Here is a 20,099-nt window from a genome sequence, read left to right on the forward strand (position 1 = left end):
CAAAGTTCATATATACTGCTGATGACATTCCTAGCATATTGAACTGACTTTTATCATTTATTATATATTAATCTGTATGTATGATGACACATTTATATAGTGCTATAGAAGTATATATGGAGGCATACACATCAGTTCTCACCTCCTATAATCCTATATACACCTACGCTTGGTCACACAGGAGAAAGACAACTGGTCCAGGAGCAGATTAAAGATAGAAGAATAAAGTTTTAATTTTAATTTAGATTTTTGGGTGCATCAAAACAAAAAGTGTACTAAATCAGCATGATGCAGAGTGGCACCTTTACTCTCTATGCAGAAGTATGACCAAACTTTCCAATCAGTAGGTTGCAGGAACTTTTTTGATTACAGAGGTTTTATTATGATTCCAAAGCAGATTGGGGTGTGTGCATGGGGGGTAGTTATCCAACCTCAGCAGAGAGAGCATTGCTTCTACATGAGCATGAGTCCTGTTCCTACATGTAACAGGCTTTTCTAATTATACTGTGGCTGCTTTAAATAGAATACAACTTTAAGATGAAACTTTTATTTTGATATACTTGAGGTTATAAAGCAGTCAATCCTTTATTCACTGAAATATTCCCTGGTGTAGAAATCCAGGTCCATGTGTTTCAATGGCAGTTATTGATTATCCACCTGGAAATGTTGGACCAGTTGGAATATATTTAGCTGATTTAAACGTTAATACTTTGATTGGGTTTTCCTGTGGACCTATAATTTAAAAGTGTCAGAGAAAAACTAGAACTAATACCCGTACCCTGAAAGATTTTCCTTGTCTTGAATTCCTCCTGAAGAACAGACATGGCTTTCCTGTATGACTTCCAGCTATGCCCCTGCATTGTCATTCTGTAAAATGGGCTCTTCTGGTGTAGAACAAAATTCCATTTTAACACACAATGCTCCAATGCTGTCACCATCTGGTAACCCTTTCTGAGAAATGCCACGCAGCTCTCACTAGCTAAGACACCAGGGTAAACCACCTAAAAATCTTTTATTATTCTCAGTCAGTCACAGCTGACTAGTAGACTTGCATGGAGAAAGAAACAAAGAGTGAAATTTAATCTCACTGCAGATTTATCAAGCAGGAATCAATGCCTTATATATTTGTAATAGACAGATATGTGATACTAAACATAAAAAAACTATACACCTCACACAGTGTAGAAAATATTATATGGTCAGCTATAAAATTATTAACGTGTAAAGACGTAGAATATAAAGACTTAACAGAAATCTCAGGCCTGCTACCGGTGCCTCGGTGTAATATTTGGAATTGTGCAATAAAGATTTTTGTGATTGGTGAAGTGGTTATTGCATAGTCCTAAAATAAATATAGATCAATGTATGTAGCTTTGTCTGTTATATATTAATATTACAGTTCTATAAAAAAAAAAAGCCAAAAAAGTGAAATTTGAGTGAAAGTGAGTCTTTTCTCTGCAGGCATCATGATGAAGAAAAGCATAAATGTCCCACAATCTCTCTGCGATTGGTCATTGGTATTGTCTCTATATATGATCAGTGAGCCCCATTTAGTTCATGCTGAGCCCAGTTCAACGCCAGAGCACGAAAACATTTTAAAACCCGATTGGCTCAGTGGTACACAGTGCTGGTGCAAACTTTTCCGTTAGCATTAGCTGTTTTCACTGTGCACAGTGTGGTTCACAGTCTTCAATCATTCAGAGGCTCAGTCTACCCAATGCTAGTTTAGATTTTTCAGCGCACACAGTTTTTGCTGTACACAGGGCAGGTAACATTCTCCAGTGTGCACAGAATTGGTGGCAGACTGCAGTGAATGCATACAGCACTGGTTTCTTTACAATCAGTGCTGGGCATTGTGCATAGTGCTGGTCCCAGTCTTAGAAACAAAAATTTGGCCTGTATAAATTCCCAGAAACAGCATCCTTTAGAGGCCAGAGAGTTCCACTATCAAAGTCCTTTTGGTAAGATTCTGTTCTGTTTATTTAAGGAAATAAAGATAAAACTTATAAAATGACCCATTGGTGAAGAAGAAATGCTGATATTATGGCCACAATATAAATCCTAAGTCCTGCTTGGTATAGATAAGGTTGGCCTCTAAGTCCAGAATGTTGGTATTGCTTTTAGCCCCGGCATTGCTTGGCATTTAGATGCTATGTGGCATTGTGTGTGGGTTGGCACCCTCCTTCAGGGCTGCTGCTGGTATTGCTGTTCGGTGGCAGTAAAGAAATCTTCAAGGATGCCTTGCAGGTATTCAAAGGTTGGTCTCTGTTCAGGGATCTGCTGCCAACAGTCCTGCATGATGTTGTACAGCTCCCCTGGGCAGTTTGGTGGGCACGGCATACGATAGCCACGTTCCAGAGCTGTGATCACCTCCAGATTGGACATTCCTGGAAAGAAGGCAGAGATTCAGTGACTGCTTTTCACCCCTACTGCATATCCAGGTAAACATGGACCCTATACAGATACAAGACTGTCTACCATCCTCCATATCTATGGGCAGATTTAGTCCTTAGCATGGACTTCGGATGAATAACAGTGAGCCAAATGTCAATTGAAAGGGTCTGTAGTGAGTGTTCCTGCTATTCTACTTATAGGTCTGCTGAATCCTCAAACATTCACACAAATAATGCTACTTTGAGTACTGATATAAACACCATCTTCATTGGAGGTTGTCTCAATGCAATGTATACAACACCCTCACCTGGATATGGAGTCCGTCCATAAGTAATTATCTCTGTCATAAGGATGCCGAAGGACCAGACGTCAGATTTTATGGTAAAACAGCCGTAGTTGGCAGCCTCGGGTGATGTCCATTTTATTGGGAACTTGGCCCCTAGAAAAAAAAAACACCTGACATGAGAAGGTTATAAAGTGAGAGGTACAGAGGGCCATCAATAACAAATGCTACATAGCTTCCTGATATGTTAATTCTCTGACTTGCATGTGTTCTGAGTCAGTAAGCAAAAAGATGATACAGAAAGAGAACCCACATGTGCATAGTTGTTTCATAAATCATTGCATGTATTGTATTAGTATTCTATTGCAACAGTTTCTCAACGAGGAAGTGATCATTTCTCCATTTCTTCTCTGTACATGCAGTACAACAGGACTGTCTTTCGGTCATTTTGCTGCTGATATACCAATGATTGTTTTTCAAATTGAAATAGACTTTGTCAAAATACTTCACAAGGCCACTAATGTTAGTGCTGAGGCTTTATGAGTCTTGTCACTGCATGCCAGATACATCAACTCATCAACATCAAACAAAAACTTTGGGCAGCATGACCCCTTAAGGATGCGGTGGTACATTTTTTTTTACATGCCGTAGGGTGGGCAGTACTCACCCTCTCTGGCTGTATACTCGCTGTCCTCGATCACACGGGCCAAACCAAAGTCGGCAATCTTGCATGCCATGGTGGAGGAAACCAAGCAATTGGCTGCTCTCAAGTCACGATGGATGTAATTCTTCCGTTCTATAAACCCCATTCCTTCTGCGATCTGGGTGAAAAGAGAAAGTCATCATCTCCAGGAGATTTGCCAACAGGGAAGGAGTTATTTGGTTGTTAATAAACTGAATGGATTGTTTGTATGGACCCTTTAGTTGGACAATAGGTTTACTCGTTACATTATGAATATACCTGTATATTCTCTTTGCAAAGAAGAATCAATTCAAAATATATTCAATTTGGTTAGGGCTTTAAAGTCTTTAGATTGTATGCACAGCATAGATTTAGGTGCTGACCTCATGCACTGTTTCTGAACGCATGAGTGTGTTAAATAACAGAGATCAGTTAGTAGTCAAGGAACTTCCCATAATCCCCAGCGTCTCACCTGGGCAGCAAAGTCAATGAGCTGTGGCACTTGAAGACCATTGCCTTCATCACTTTTGAGGAAATCCAACAAGCTGCCTTTTTGCATGTACTCAGTAATGATATATATGGGCTCTCCCTGTGTCACCACAGCATGCAAGCGCACCAAGCGATCATGTTGCAAAGTTTTCATTAGGTTTGCCTCTTCGAGGAAGGCCTCTGGAGACATGCTTCCTGGCTTCATCGTCTTCACTGCCACCTGAGTGTGCCCATTGTATGTAGCTAAAGGAAAAAATGAATAGAATAGTTAGTAGCCAGGGGCAAATGTGGGCAAAGAACTGGGTTTGTCAAAAATATTACTTATTAAATATGGCAAGATGCAACAAATGCCTTGTGTGGGTGGATTATATTATGAGAACAACTCCTTTATAATTAGAAATATATCATGTAAATTATTTAAGTGGCAACGTCATCCTCCCAATGTAGCTAACACAAAAAATTCTTCATTCCCTCTCTTTCTTTCTATTAGCTTCCTCCGGTGAAGCCTGTAACACACTTCCTGTCCTTACGGGTATTTCTCTAGAGGAACAGCATTGGCACCTACAAAACACATGCCCTCTTCTCATTTCTATAAATAAAAAAGGAGGTGTTTGTTAGTTCACAGAGTTGAATTGAGCACAGAGACCCGAGAGTTCAGGGTGCACAGAAAAGATTTGAATTTCTTTTTTTTTTATTAAACAGACATGACAAATAGCTTCCAATGCTTCATCATTGGGGTTTCCATGCAATTGGGAGCACGGTTCTAACATTTATGATAGCAGAGTGGTTATGATGTATAAATCCATAAACAATTTTGTCTGTCTCTTGAAAGGCTTCCATAATGAAAATCATCTGATGTATGGATTCATTTGATTTCACACCCACCATGAATTGGGCCATCTGTGTGTCTGTCTCCAACATTCACAAGCTGAGAAAGATATAGCGGTTCTATTTCTTCATCGTTCAATGTCATTTAGAAAAATACAGAACCATTACCAGAAGTCTTAAAAAAAAGGCTGATTCCGGAACTGTATTGGGCTGTGGTAAGCAGTGAATTAAAATGCTTATTAGCAGACCAGAGTCTCCGTCTTCCTCTGTATAACCTTAGAATAGATTAAAGTAAACCTGTGCTTTTTCTGGACCCTAAATACTTTGATGTAAGCAAAATATAATTATTTTCTATTCCTTTCTGCATAGAGAAAGGGAAATAGCCAATACTTCCAGGTATGGAAAAGCATGTGACTCATTAACCTTTATCTCTATGTGACAGTTCTGCATCTTGGTGATTAGCCCTGTGCTGTCATATTTGTGGGGGAGGGGGTAATAGAAGATGCATAGGCAAAGCAAAGATTGACTTTGAGCACATGAGTACATCTCATACATTTTAAGAATTGCAGATGTAAATAGTACAGCTCACCGAAGTTTCCTGTGAGTGTGTTTCTTTTCAATATTAAACATACAACTTACCCAACCAAACATCACCAAACTGGCCAGCACCGAGTTTCTTCTCCAACCTCAATGAATCCCGAGGTACCTCCCAGGCATCTTTTTCCCATGGCTTCTCTGGAATGGCAGACTTGCAAGCCGTGGTGAGCTTTTGGCACAAGCCGTCCAAGTTATCTACAAGGAAAAAAAGGTGGAAGAAAAGACAATATACACAACACAGAGGTTTCACATTATTATTGCAGGATTCTAAAAACATAGATTGCAAATTATTTACATATAAAGCACCATTTCCTCCAAAAAGGAAGACATATTTGTCTTGTCTTGAAATTAGACAAATGCAATTTAAGATCTTACTCTGGTAGTGGCTGACCAGGTCTTGAAGCGTTTTGAAAGTTTTCCTTGGAGAAATGAAAAATCCTCCATTGTCCAATGTACGAATCTTGTAATGTTTTACCACATTGCCTGCCTGAGGGTTGTAGTCCCTGACGGATAGTGAGTAGGTGCCTGAAAGGCAAAAAGAGGCTATAAGTTGACCAGAGACAATTTAAAGTAGCATCAGAAAGCAGAAACATCTGTGCCTGCTCCAATGTCCTCAAGGAAGGCTGTAAAGGTCATTTTCCAGGCCATTGTTCACTCACCTTTCATAGTCTCACTGTCCCGTATCATAAAGGCTCCAGTCTGATTCTCAGCAGACAGAAGCTGTCTTTCTGCCTCCTTCCGTCCAACTCCCCTGAAGTACCACCTAAAAAAAATATTGTAATTTACAGGTGCTCATTGTGTCATTTCTTCAGATTTAAAAAAACAAATTTTGTATTGTAAGCAGCTCTAGTTTTGCGTTTGCACGAAAATGCAATAAATATGACATTCAGTGCCCAAGTATAGTTTCTATCGACATTGCTCCTAAAGCAACATTTAAGCTCCACATAAATACTTGATGATGATTATTTTATTTATTTGTTAGAGATGGCATCTGATTGACTATTCCTTCCTAGTGGGTATTTGCGTGGAAAGATGTCCCTGAGCAAAAAGAGGTGAATGGAAAGCAATACATCCTAATACTACAAAAACCTGGCACTTCTTTGCAGAAATAACTTTACTTACTAATATGCGTATGAGAAAACCAACATTTTCACCTCCTTTACCAAGCTAACAATACAGAATGGGTTCTGTATTGTCCACCGTGTCTCTCTGTTGCTTTTCACATATGAAACTTCAGTAAAACTCACCTAGAACAATTCCATTCATAAGTAGAAAGCATAAAATAGATACAAATACCAGGTAACTTACTCTTCAGACTCCAGTGAATTAACTTTTCCAACATAATTACTTGGAATATAGCCTTCTTCTCCTGTGTGTATCAAGCGTGCACGCCACCATTCCCCTGACCTACAGAGACAGCAAAGAAAAGGTGATTCATAAAAGATTTTAATAAATTCTGTAAGTAAGTAAGTGTCTCCAAAGCTTAAAGAAACTAATCAAGTTCTAACTGACTTGTGTAGAAGTTGTACAGAATTATCTTCTTATCAAAAACTATATACACGTCACCACTTTAATCATCAATCTGTCCAGCAAGAGATCAGTTTCTCAGGTTGGTATGATGGGTAGTTTTCAGATTGTTCAAATCGTATCTGTTCTCAATGAAGGTGTTATCCACATGTGTGAAACTTTGGTTTATGAAATGAGTAATTTGACAAATATAAATAGTTCACAGGAGCAGATGTCTTCCTGTCCATCTATGGCAAACGTTAACCCTTTAAGATAGCCTTTAGAGAAAGCTGTGGGCAGAATATGAATCTCCTGACATGATGTTCTATGTTCTGATGTTCTATGTAGCATTGCGAGCATAGGGTGACATGATAACACATTCTCTAGAGATGGGGAGTCATGGCACTCTGGGCTAACATGAATGCTATAGGCATTGCTGATATTTTTGTTTTCTACACATTTATTAATAAAGCCTTCAGAGAAGAATGTTAAACGATGTAGTGATGACTTTACAGGGTCAAAGTTGGTATAACTTACTCCTCCAGTAGCTGGAAGTAATCACCCTTCCTAAAGGTCAGGTCATCAGGATGGACGCCATCATAGTCATAGAGGGCCACCAGATCTGCTCCTTCAGCTGCAAGACCACACAATCTGATCAGCAAATGTAGTGTAAAGGTAGCCAAATAGGGACCTGTGTATCCCTTCACAAAGCATACATATAGGGGAAACTCATAAATACGGGTTCTACAAACAGGGCACTTACCTGGCCCAGCTGAGCTCTCCTTAGTTTTTTTCTGGAAAAGAGTAAAACAAGCACAATCATTTCTTTATTCTAAATGGAGCACACCTTCCAAAAATGCCCCAGTTTTGTCCACATTTTGCCTGAAATTTTGGCAAAAACTTAGGATCTTTGCCAAAATATCAGGACATAAAAACTTGATTTTACTCATCCCTAGAGGCTAGAATTAGTTGGTAGCACAAGCTTCTATATATACCTTAAACTCTGCAAGGGCCCTTGCACTTTCCTCAGCACCACATGTGATATATCTTTTACTATAACATTGCCTCGGAGACCAGTACAGGGGTGTTAATTTGACAGAAGGACGACATTGGTACTCATCTTTGGGGACTAAGTGATCAGCTATTATTACTATTATCTTTTTTCATTTTCTTGACCAAATTTATTGCCCTGTGTGACCTGTGACTGAGGATTACGGGCGCTCCATGATTCACCAGATTTCGGTTGGCTTTTCATCTTGTATTTGTGAACTAATCTTTTTTAAATAATTTTGTGAATGCAATGAAGTAGGAACCAGAGACATGTCTTAACTTCCCCTCTTAGGTAATGCAGCTCCAAAAAGATGTAGCAAGTTCCTATCATTTAATCTGAAACATGTTGCTGAAGCAACTTCCTATGTAACTTCCCAAAACATTAGAGGTGATTTACATACTGAATTTTCCCCTATTTTTTAAGGGGATTTCCAGAAGTAAAGAAGGCAAATCTGGGCAGAGTATAAAAAGGGGAAAAACTAGAACAGTTTATAGATATGGGGAAGCCAGACCAGTCTATAGGAGTAGGGATCCAGCACTGGGAGAAACCAAGGTGGCCTATAGGTAGCTATAGGAGAAGTTCATGGCTTTGCCCCCTTCTAGATGAAATAGAAAAATGAGTGTGGGGGCATATGGCAGCCCAATATCTTAGTATGTAACTATTAGTGAGAAGCTGTGATGGCAGAGGCACAAGCAAGTTTCACGTCATTGGAGTTACGGGCCGTCGTGAAGTTTTTGTTTCTCCAGGGAAAGTCGGCAAAGGACATTCACACTGAGATGTCACAAACACTGGGGTAGAAGTGTCCTTTCTACAGTACTGTCAGAACCTGGATATCTCGTTACAAGACTGGGCATTTCACCGTTGAAGATAAGCCCCGTAGTGCGCGCCCCCCAACCTCAACTGACCCGGCAACCTGCAATGCTGTCCATGAGCTGAATATTGAGGACTGCTGAATACCTGCAAAAAAGATTGCCCAGATACATGACATTTCACGGGAGCGTGTTGGGTTTGTTATCATCACTATCCTAGACATGCGCAAGCTTTTAGAGAAGTGGGTGCCGAAATGTTTGAACAGTGATCAGAAGAAGGAACGAGTTGAAGCATCCAAAGGCGTTTTGGCCAATTTTCAAGCTGCACAGGACTTTTTGGTTAGGTTAGTGACTGAGGATGAAACCCGGCTCCACATCTTTGATCCTGAAACCAAGGAACAGTCAAAGGAATGGCGCCACAGCGGGTCCCCGCGGCCCAAGAAGTTCAGAACCCCGAAATTGGCCAAAAAAGTTATGGCGTCCGTTTTCTGGGACAAAGACGGTATTCTGTTGGTGGACTACCTACCTCAGGGCTCTAGTATCACCGGACAGTATTATCCTAACCTCCTGCACAAGCTGATGGAGGAAATAAGGACGAAAAGCTGTGGAAAGTTGACCAAAGGGATCCTTTTTTTTGCAGGACAATGCACATGCGCACACGTCCAACATTGTAGCTGCCAAATTGAATGCCCTGGGTTTCCAATTGGTCCGCCATCCCCCCTACTCACCTGACCTGGCCCCTTCGTACTATTATCTGTTCCCGAATTTGAAGAAACACCAGAAGGGGCAATGTTTTGAGGACATTTCTGACGTCAAAGATTCTGCCGAGAGCTGGTTTGCGGCCCAACCAAAGGACTTTTATTTGAACGGTGTAGAAAAGCTTCAACTACGCTGTACCAAGTACATCAGTCTCAGGGAGGAATATGTTGAGTAAATGTGTTATTTCATAACCCTGGCTCTCTTCTTTCTGGGCAAAGCCGGGAACTTCTCAGCACCCCCTCATATCATTGTTTTTTGTTTCTCCATTACAGATTTATGGACTGAAGACAAGATTTTTTTGTTTTTGCCACTAGGTAACATTCTTCAACAATTTCATGTCAAACATTGCAGGTGAGGAAGGTCACGGGCCAGGCAGTGTAGTGAGAATGAGGAACGGTGTTCCTCACCATGCAGAAGAAAACTTTTATCTGTTTCATTAACGTACAACACAAGGAAGCAGCGAGGCTTTTGAGGAATTTCACAAACATTTCATATGCAACGTTTGCATAAACCACACCGGTGTCTTTATGTCACACTCCACTCACATATTTAAATACATATGTCGGGCCCAGTCAAAATGAGGGTTTCAGGTCTAGGGGCTCCCCAGCCATCACCCTCTTTCTTCTTCAGAAAGATCTGTCCTCATCTGTTATAGAGTCACGCTCCTTCTGCTGCCTTTTCCATTATACAAAACTCTATTAGAGATCCCATGACTTTGCAATTTAATAGCAAAAACCCAATTGAGGTTCTCATCCTTCCCCAAACTAGCCCAAAAAAGGATTTGGTTGACAAGTCCTTTGTCATTTATTCAAAATCTTTTATAAGAACTCTCTAGCAGCCAATCACTATCAAATATTTGTTCTCCGTCTTGCATTGTCCTGTGCAGGTTGAATGTGATTGGCTGTCATCGGCAAGGACAGAGAGTTCTTTAGTAAAATGTAAAAAGGAACATTGTTGTTCATTGAATGCTATCCTAATCTTAGAATTAGCTTATGATTTGTTTCTGGACCCATTCAGAAAAGCAACACTACTTTCCATATCACATAGTTAAAAAGGGGAACTTGGATCATGTGATAGTTTTCTTTCTTTTGCCATTTGCCTATTTTCCAAAGTGTTTGGGAAAGTATTACCATATTTTCAAGCTAAATTCTAAGGAAAAATAAAAAGTTAAGCACAGTTAAATTATGAATTAGTGAACTTTTTAAACTTAATGAGCGGCATTCTATTTGGCTGGTCTTGTAATCCTGGCACCCCTACTAAACAGTAAAGCCTGGCCAGTGGCCGAACATTTTCTCCACTGTAGGTAGATAATAGAGCTTGGTCACTGATCCTTCCCCTGCCAGCTGGATAGGGAAGAAGCGGGGGCGTAATGATGAGGTTATCACATTCTATCAGCTGGATCGGACACAAGTTTACAAAAAGGACATTGTGGAATTGGGGAGAGTGCAGAGAAGGGCAATTAAACTAATAAAAGGAATGGAGGAGCTCAGCTATGAGGAGAGATTAGCTGAACTGAATCTATTCTCCCCTGAGAAGAGACGTATAAGGGGGGATATGATCACCCTGTATAAATATATAAATGGTCCATATGGAGAACTCTCTTCCCAATTATTCAGTTTAAGATCATTACAAAGCACAAGGGGGCGCTCTTTGCGTTTGGAGGAAAAGAAGTTTAAGCTCCGGATAAGGAAGGGATTCTTCACTGTAAGGTCTGTGAAAATGTGGACTCGGCTCCCTCAGAAAGTAGTATCAGCAACTACTATAGATTGCTTTAAGAAAAAGCTGGATGATTTTTAAAAGCACAGAATGTAACTGGGTATTAAGGCTTTAAAGTAAAGATAACAGAGACTGCTGATCCAGGGAACATGGAAGGAGTTTTTTTGCCCAAGTTGGAGCAAGTGTTACCAGGGTTTTTTTGCCTTCCTCTGTATCAACTATGTCTTTAGGATTTTTATCTGGGATATATTTATTTCTCTACTGTTTAAACCTATGTCTTGATTGACAGCATTGTGGGCAAAAGAAGAGCCTGATTGGCTCACAATGCGACCCCTTCATAACAGCTTTACTGTTTAGTAGGGGTGTCAGGATCACAAGACCAGCCAAACAGAATGAAGGCCCCTTCCTAATATAGAACTGAAGAGTTGTGACACTTCAGTTTTATATTTTACATGAAAAAGAAGAACTGTGCCGGGCTGACACTCTTTTTTCTACATATTTTTATTTACTAAAGTGATAAAATGGTCAATTAAAATCCTTTGGCTTTATTTAGGTTGTGCGTAGGTGTTTAAAAAAAAAAAAAACTCTGACTACAATATTTAACTTGAAGCAGGAAATGTCCCCTGAACAACTTTCTTTTCACCACAAGATGTCCTCGGTCTTCAAGTCTGAAAGACGCCCAGCATCTGAATAAGGGCAGAAAGTGAATGCAGGGCGTCATGTGCTGATCAGCTGAGGGGCATCGTCATGTTGCTGTGCACTTTGCTGCAGATAGCAGAGCTAACATTTCCCAACAAAGGGAGGACTAAGGGGTAGGGTGGGTAAGTTAAGCTTTACCTATTTCTGTTCCCCTGACAAGTTCGAAACGTTGTTTTTCCAAGCTGCCAACAGCTGTCAGCTGCATAACAAGAGAGGAAATATTTCCAGCAAGGCCACAGACATTAATTACAAAACTCAACCACTTGTAGATGTAGCATGGTTGGCTAAGTCACCTGACATGCCCGCTAGAGGAAGTCAATCGTTTGGGGTGCTGCCGCACAAATTTAGATGCTTACAAATACACCGGGGTGACCCAGACCCTTTGTAATGACCGCAGCAATTGAAGAGATGACCTGTGGATTTCAATCATGGGAAACTCATAAAGAACTTTCACTCTTTGGCATCTAAAGTACCACGGGCTAAAATCTTTAGTATTAGCTGACTAATCTAAGTGACTACCCGGGAAGAGGTTATTTGGAGGGTTGGAGTGGAAAAATGAATTACAGTAAAGATAAAAGCATGACAAAAATATCACATCATGTGACACAACCAGTGAAACCAAACTAATAAAAGGCCGGGATGTTGATGAAGTACCGGCATCATCTAAATTTAGCAATTTCCTCCTACGCAGTCACTGCTGTATGAAAAGCTCACAATGCCCCACGCACCTGTGTATGAGGATGAAAATATGCAAAGCTTTGCCCCTTTTCATCATCAATGAGAATAATAAATAACTACTGGAAAATATGAAGCAGAACTCTATGGAGAACATTTATCAGCTGAGTTGTATATCGTATACTTGTGCATTAAACTAAATATAATCAGAATAAATAGACAATTGCAGCACGCAGATGTGTATATGTCTGGATAGAATTTTGGCAGCCATGATTGTTGAAGAATTTGTTAAATTTGTCTGGTTAAGTGAACATTTGGCCATGTTTTTATAGCACACATATGTGAATTATCCCTTACAGTGCACATGTCAGGATAGCTTAATGGGTTACTATAGTTAAAGATAAAGTTCATTCTTGTGTTCCCTTTCCTGGTTTATTCTTTCCCTACTCATCTATATCCTAAGGAATTGAGAAAAGAAGGAGTGTGCCACTTATTATTGTCTATCTATATTGCCAAGCCTCTTATAATAATAATGAGAGTGTATGTGTATGTACAATTGAGTGGTAATCTATGTGCTTATATGTCCTTTGTTGTGCATGGTTAGGGGTTATATTAGGTTCAATTTACTTTATGACAGTCAATTTGTCACGAACGTAGACTAAGAAGGAAGAGAGAGAAGTTATTTCCAAAGTTCCAAGGTGAGTAGTGGCTGAGTGTTTCTTGGAAAAGGAGAGAATACACTTGATGTGAATAACTATTGTATAAATATCTAAGATACTACTATTGTTGTTGTTAATAGTACTTACATTATTGTACTGGTGAAATAACCCCTATGTAAGTACTCTTAATAACAACAATAATATGTCTATATTGAAAATATTATCTCTCCCTTCCTTCTTAGTCTACTTTTGTGACAAATTGACTATCATAAAGTAAATTGAAGCTAATATAATTCCTAGCAATGCACAACAAAGGACAAATAAGCACGTGGATTACCACTAAATTGCACATACACTCTCATTATAATTATTACTACTATTATCATTTTTATTTCTCCATCATAATCAATGCAAAATGTTTGTTTGCAATTTCTGTTACATCTAGTCTCAGTCTTAAATCCCCTGAGGAAGGACATACAAGGACATGGATTAACACTCAACTGTGCATACACATATACTCTCATCATAACTAATATAATTATCTTTATTTTTTCTATTATAATCAATGCAAAAAGTTCATGTTTGTACTTTCTTTTATATTTATTCTCAGTTTCAAATCCCCTGAGGAAGCAAGTATGCGAAACGCAACGGGACATGGGACAAACATTCATTGTTTCATATATGATAGTCTATAATTTGTAAATGAAATGCTCTCACGAAAGAATACACTTCATATGTTACATGTATGAATTGTTATTCACTTTTTATTTTTCACTAAAGATTTACCAAAAAAGCCATCTTCTATCTTTCTTTCTTGTTATAACTATATCGTAATGAACTTATTAATTCTTTTTCATTGCATATCATATTGTAGACCCAGGGAAATCATCAGCAAGTCTCTGTCTCTCTCCATGCAATGATAGCAGTCAGTGGAACTAGGCAATGTTATATATTAGTGCTCCAGTGCTAAACCCTACCAAAATACAAAGTATTCCTTAAGATGATCTAAACCTAATCACTAAATTTTCCCTACTAAAGATGCCACCAGAATGGTTTTTATTTATACACTTCTATTATAGAATGGAAATCTACCATGACATGTTGATATGTTGATGCCCATTGCTCACGCATGGTTTACCACTGTCACCACTAAGCCGGTGCAGTGCAATGATGTGTAGCACATGCTGGAGCAAGTGCATGTAGACAGGAAGTAGCAATCTGCAGGATTCAAAAAATATAACAACATTTATTGCAAATATGATTCACATTTATTTTAAAGCTGAACTCCAGGCAGATGTAAAAGGGATACATCACTAATTGATTAAAGCAATGTAAGTTGCTAATTTTAACTGCAGTCCATGTACTGCATTGCCTAAATTAGGAGAAGCAGTAAAAGAAGTCAGTTGTGTTGCAGTGTTCATGAGCTCACAGAATCATGCTGATAGGTAAGAGCAGAATGATAGTAACATGTGGTTTTCTGCTTATCCTTTCTCTACCCAGTCACAGGTTGGGGGTGATATGAAACCAGCGTGAGAAAAATCAACTTCCTTTATTATTATTAAACAGGATTTATATAGCGCCAACATATTACGCAGCGCTGTACATTAAATAAGGATTGCAAATGACAGACAGTGATACAGGAGGAGAGGACCCTGCCCCGAAGAGCTCCCTTCCCCAGGTCTGTGTTGGCAGCGTCGTCTCCATCTCAGGACTGGGTGAACAAAACTACAAGTAAACACATTTAGCTATTTGCCTGGAGATCACCTTTAAATAAATCCCCCCGTCACCGCTTCTACTTACCAGGCCATTATTTGACGTGGGGTCTTTGACATAGTGGGCAACTTCCGGTTTGTTAGGTGGGTCGACCTCCTTAGAGGTTATATTAGAGAATATTTTTCCCTGCATGCAGCCCATGGTAAGAATTGTGACAATGTTCCAGAGACACAATAGAGAATGAGACAGGGAAGTGTAATGGGTTACAGGAACAGAGAAGGGCGAGAGGAAAAAGTGGCCAGCATTCTTATAGAAGTTCCAGTCCCAGGATGATCCAGGGTTTCCTTTTCCCCCTCAGCTGCAGCAGAATCTCTTTCTTTTACCTACAATGAAGCAAAATGAGACGTTGTTAATGAAAAGCAGGTGAAAAAAAAAAAAAAGCAGCAAATTGCAAAAACTGTGCTGACGGACTGAGTGGGTGACAACTTCTCTTTTCGTAAATTGCGTTTACATGAAATTATTTCACAGAAGGAACTTCCGTAAAAAAGGGAACAAAAAGCAGAACCCCGGAGACAAGAGACAGACTGACCAAGAGAAACCAAAAAAACAATTTCCATGGCTGACTTCCAATTGAGGTGTAGCGTGCGGCGCTGGGACTGAGCTTATCAACAACCTTGGACTAACACACCAAAAATACCTATGCAACTTTGGAATAATTAAATGATAATTATCTCTCACAATTTATCACACTTAATTGTTAAAGTAAAATATCCCCCATCCTATTGTGTGTAAATTCCCCTGCCTATTAGATTGTAAGCTCTTTGGGGCAGGGTCCTCTCCTCCTGTGTCACTGTCTGTATCTGTCTGTCATTTGCAAGCCCTATTTATTGTACAGCACTGCGTAATATGTTGGCGCTATATAAATCCTGTTTCTAAGCATACACTGAACCACACATTCCAGTTTTAATGTCTCTGCCCGCTCAATCAATGCAAATGAAGACTTTGAACCGGGAAGGAGTTGGTAACACAGTTTGCCAGTTACATCATTGGAGTAAAGCATTTTGCAAGGTTATTCTGTCATGTGTACACTTTGGTGAAATCTCTTCAAAATTTAAAGCTATGCAATCGGCTAAATACATTCTTTATGCATCAGGATTAAAGTTTTGCAGGGGCCCCCAGCACAGAAAGACCTATAGCTCTGCAATTAAAGAAGTATATATTGTCTGCTGATTGATGAGGATCAGTTTATCAAGCGGTATAGCAGGCCTCTGCAGAGAGACTGCTGCTTCACCACAGAATTATTGATCCATCTTGGCAGGAGCTCCGGCTGTGGCTGCTTTGTAATGAAGCCAGATGTGTAAGACTTTGCACATATTTGGATGGACCCAGAATGTGTTTAGTAAATAACTGATCCCGAGGACCCAAAAGCAGCACAAGAAATGTGTGCTGTGTTACAGCAACCCAATTAAAAGAAGGCAAAGTAATAGTATAACTTCTTCACTGAGAAGATTTGGAATGCTCACCATTTCCGAGATCTTGTCGACAGGAGGCTGACATTACCCCCATACTACAGATTCCAGGGGAAAGGCATGTTTTATTTTTAATGATTATGCTGCACTTAAAATATGGACTTTGCACCGTGCAAGATCGGTTTTAACTTTAGGAGAAGGCAGTGCACCACCACACACGAAAAGTAGATTTTCTTTTTGTTTTTTGTTTTTTTTATAACACAACACATCACAAAGATGGTTTACATCTGCATGTTGTAGTGTGCAGGCTACACTGCACATGCAAGGTGCTATACATTGGGGTGCTAATATAAACTTATTAAAATGTACTACTGCATATATTATATTGGTGCTATATAAATCCTGTTTATTAATAATATTAATAATAATAATAATAATAATATTACTGTAGGCGCTAAAAAAACTTTCTGCACTAAATGGAACAAGCTATTCAAGTTGTGCTGCTGAGCTGTATTTCCTGTATATTGACCAGTATGGGGGGAAACAGGCTCTGATGAGAACTTATACCTAAAGCCACTAAAACAAGTCGACTTGCAGTGTACATGTGGTCTATGCAATCCTCTTATAATAACACCTTCAGATTGTCTAAACTGTCTGCTGGTAATATACAAAATAAAATATCATAATAATAGGTGCATATTTTTTACAGTATAATGTAACAAGGAGGTTTGGCCGAAATGAGCTAGTAATGGTCATGTAATGGGGTAAGATCGATTGTTAACTATGGATATAAATGAATTGGGTGCTGGCGCTGACGTTTTCTGGATATGCATGAAGAAACGCCAGCTTTCTCCCTGCTTGACTGTTCTCAGTTTGAAGATATGAAAAATGGGCACTACATGGAGTAAAATGAGTTGTGTGATCCTGCTGCTGGAACTGTTGCTGTTTTGGACTCTTGTACACATCCAATAAAGATAAGTACTGACTTATAACTATGCAGCCAGTATTTTGTGTGATTCTTTAACCCTTACTTGTAGTCTCACAAATACTTCCATCTTATTACACACCGGTATCTAAAAATTCAGATTGCTCTGTTATAGAGTTGATAACTTTCACTAATAAGTTTCAACATTGGCTCAACTTTAAAAGATAGGCCAATGGTAAAGTTTAATAGCTGAAAGAGATATTGTTACCAATGCAAACATTGCATACAATGGTAAAATCAGGCTGGCATCAGGTTATACATGGCTACCATACAAATCCTAACAATGATCACAGATAATATTTAAAGCACTTTGAGTTATTTGCTCAATAAATGCCAAAAATAAAATGTTGATTCGCTGGAAATAAAGTGCAATGTCATGTGCAGTGTTTTTTTTTTCAAGCAGTATTATCCGCCCATCCCAGTTGTAATTTGTGGACTACAAAACCTGTCAAATCCTATGTTATGAATCAGAGATGAGGAGGAGAGATTCTAAAGTCCAAATTATGAAAGATTAGGCTGCAGCAGCCATTTATAACCGGGGTTCCTTCTGAGTTTGCCAAGGGTTTGTAGGAAAAGATATGCGATGAAAGACTTCAATTTAAGCGGGACTTTTAAAGCCATTACCATCAATATATTACAAAAATAACAAAATGTTAATAATAATAATAAGCAATAAAAACAAACATCATTTCAAATACATAAAAGACAATAAAATCGTGGGTGTATATAATGACCTCTCCTTACAGAATACCCAAAAAGGATTTAAATTCTGAATAACTTCTCGACGCGTTTCGCAGAAAAACTCTGCTTCTTCAGGAGGAAGGAGAGGAGAAGTCTGATGTTTGTACTGCCAGCAACCCTCTTATTTAAAATTGTTGCAAGGAAAGAGGTGGTTATGATGGCAATGGTATATTAAAATCCCATTTACCTAATTAGTGAGTAATTTTTTTTTCAATTTTCAATATAAGTCACAGTGATCAGTTTCATGTCCTTCAGTCCTCAAACAGATATAGGAACATACAGCCCAACAACACAACCATGTTCTTATTCCATCGGCTTCCCTTGCAATTGAGTAAGTGCTCACAGTTTCTCAAATTGTGGAAGATCGACCTCCCACAAAACGATGCCTGCACTGTCCAACACCAATTGGCACAGGCAACAATATTATTCTAATGATGTTAAAATCATTAGTACATTTGTAATGTTGTCTTGTAAAATGTAAATGTTCTTCATATATTATAGCCACCACCTATGAACAGGACATTTTTTCCAACTGGCTACCACTTTACGAGGCTTTTTCCCACTCCCCCCAAAAAAATTGGTTTTAGCAGCCATTCCCTGAACTATTTAGGGACTTCTCAAACCTATTGAGAAAAGCTGGCCTAGACTGACAGCACTGTCTAATCATAGATATAGTATGAGTAGTAAGTGTTGTCACACTAAGACCGGTGAAATAATATAAAAAAACTAAATAAATTACATAAAAAATTATATAACTTGCAGGTACACCAATATAAATGAATAAAATATTAGTTTTAGATGGCAAGTTCTTAATTACAGAGATCAAATAAACAAAGAATGTGACTTCTAATTGTTCATCAAATGTTTAGACACAGGCAACACATTTCGGGTGTCAAAACAATCCCCCTCTGCATCCGGGTTTGGACAAAATGTGCATCTGTAAAAGTAACAGTAACTATGTTATCCGATGGACCTGGTAAGAAGTTAGTACGGACACAAAGAAATTGAGAAATATATTTCCTTTTGCACCTATTTTATAACATACCTTTGCCATCATACCAATGTATTTGTTTGTGTGAATACAGTCAGTTTGAATGTAAAATATTTAAGTGTACGGGGCTAGAACACTGACAAGTCTCCGGACAGACATTGACAATTCAGATCTGGATCAGGGATCAGGGGTGGCAGAAATTTGGCCCCCATCATACTCTATTTTTCCCCCCAATTTAGGTTCTAAATTACGAGAGCGAGGGGGCACTTACCGTATTGCTGGCTGCTGTCATCACACCTCGAGCTGCACACAGTTCTGCAACAGCAACAAGGAAAGTTAAAAGAGGAACTAGAAGTGCAATTATCAGCAGGAAACACAATACTGTAAATATAACCACTACATAACTCCGCACAACCTTCTCTATGTCCATGTAGGTTATACACTTAAAGGGTCAGTCCACCTGAAATACTGTGAATATCTGATATGTCTGCATTACAAATTTACTGAGCTGGATTTTTTATATCGTTATTGATCCTAATGAACAATATTATGGAATGACCATAAGAATTTAGGTATAAATTAGCTTATTTTTAACAATTTGATTTAAATTCTAAGCTAACTTTGAGCAGGAAATCTTGATGGATTGGCAACTACAATCATTCTAAAATTGACCAAGCTGCTTTTTTGTAATTGAAGCTTTGGGGGAATAAGTTCTATGCCATGGACTGGTTTATTTGCAGCATTGGGGTATAACATGTTCATTCTCCTGCAAGGACAAGGGTTATTGCTGATGTGTAACACAGGATATTCACGTGAAGCCAAAATCTAACCATAAAAGGCCTTTAGACTGGACATCTGAGGGTTTAGGATGAGCTCCAGACACAGAAAATTTGTATTTTTTATATTTATATAACTGTAATAATACAAACCCACTTTGTGTGCATTACATCAGAAAGTGATATTATTACTGTGCTGCACATAACCTGTGGTTGAGACTGAGCAGCTTTCCCAGCACAGGCTGCCTGCAGAACACTACCAGGGGGCGGATACAAG

General features: G+C 39.0%; 1 protein-coding gene across 2 annotated transcripts; it reads right to left on the reverse strand.

Moving 5' to 3' along the window:
• Positions 1 to 993: 993 nt before the first annotated feature.
• Positions 994 to 19,361, reverse strand: HCK (HCK proto-oncogene, Src family tyrosine kinase). 2 transcript variants are annotated; one of them, XM_072414259.1, is made up of 12 exons: positions 19,318 to 19,361; positions 14,948 to 15,243; positions 7,543 to 7,573; positions 7,317 to 7,413; positions 6,582 to 6,680; positions 5,933 to 6,036; positions 5,649 to 5,798; positions 5,316 to 5,468; positions 3,832 to 4,091; positions 3,345 to 3,498; positions 2,702 to 2,833; positions 994 to 2,387 (listed from the first exon to the last, which is right to left on the reverse strand). In XM_072414259.1, exons 2-12 carry the CDS (start codon positions 15,059 to 15,061, stop codon positions 2,185 to 2,187), a joined length of 1,497 nt encoding a protein of 498 aa, XP_072270360.1. In that variant the 5' UTR covers positions 15,062 to 15,243; positions 19,318 to 19,361; the 3' UTR covers positions 994 to 2,184. The 2 variants fall into 2 exon arrangements, with proteins under 2 accessions (XP_072270360.1, XP_072270362.1); XM_072414261.1 differs by lacking the exon at positions 19,318 to 19,361 and having other exon boundaries at positions 14,948 to 15,308.
• Positions 19,362 to 20,099: the final 738 nt, after the last annotated feature.

This window comes from Pyxicephalus adspersus, chromosome 6 (assembly GCF_032062135.1).
Source record: "Pyxicephalus adspersus chromosome 6, UCB_Pads_2.0, whole genome shotgun sequence".
NCBI lineage: Eukaryota > Metazoa > Chordata > Amphibia > Anura > Pyxicephalidae > Pyxicephalus > Pyxicephalus adspersus.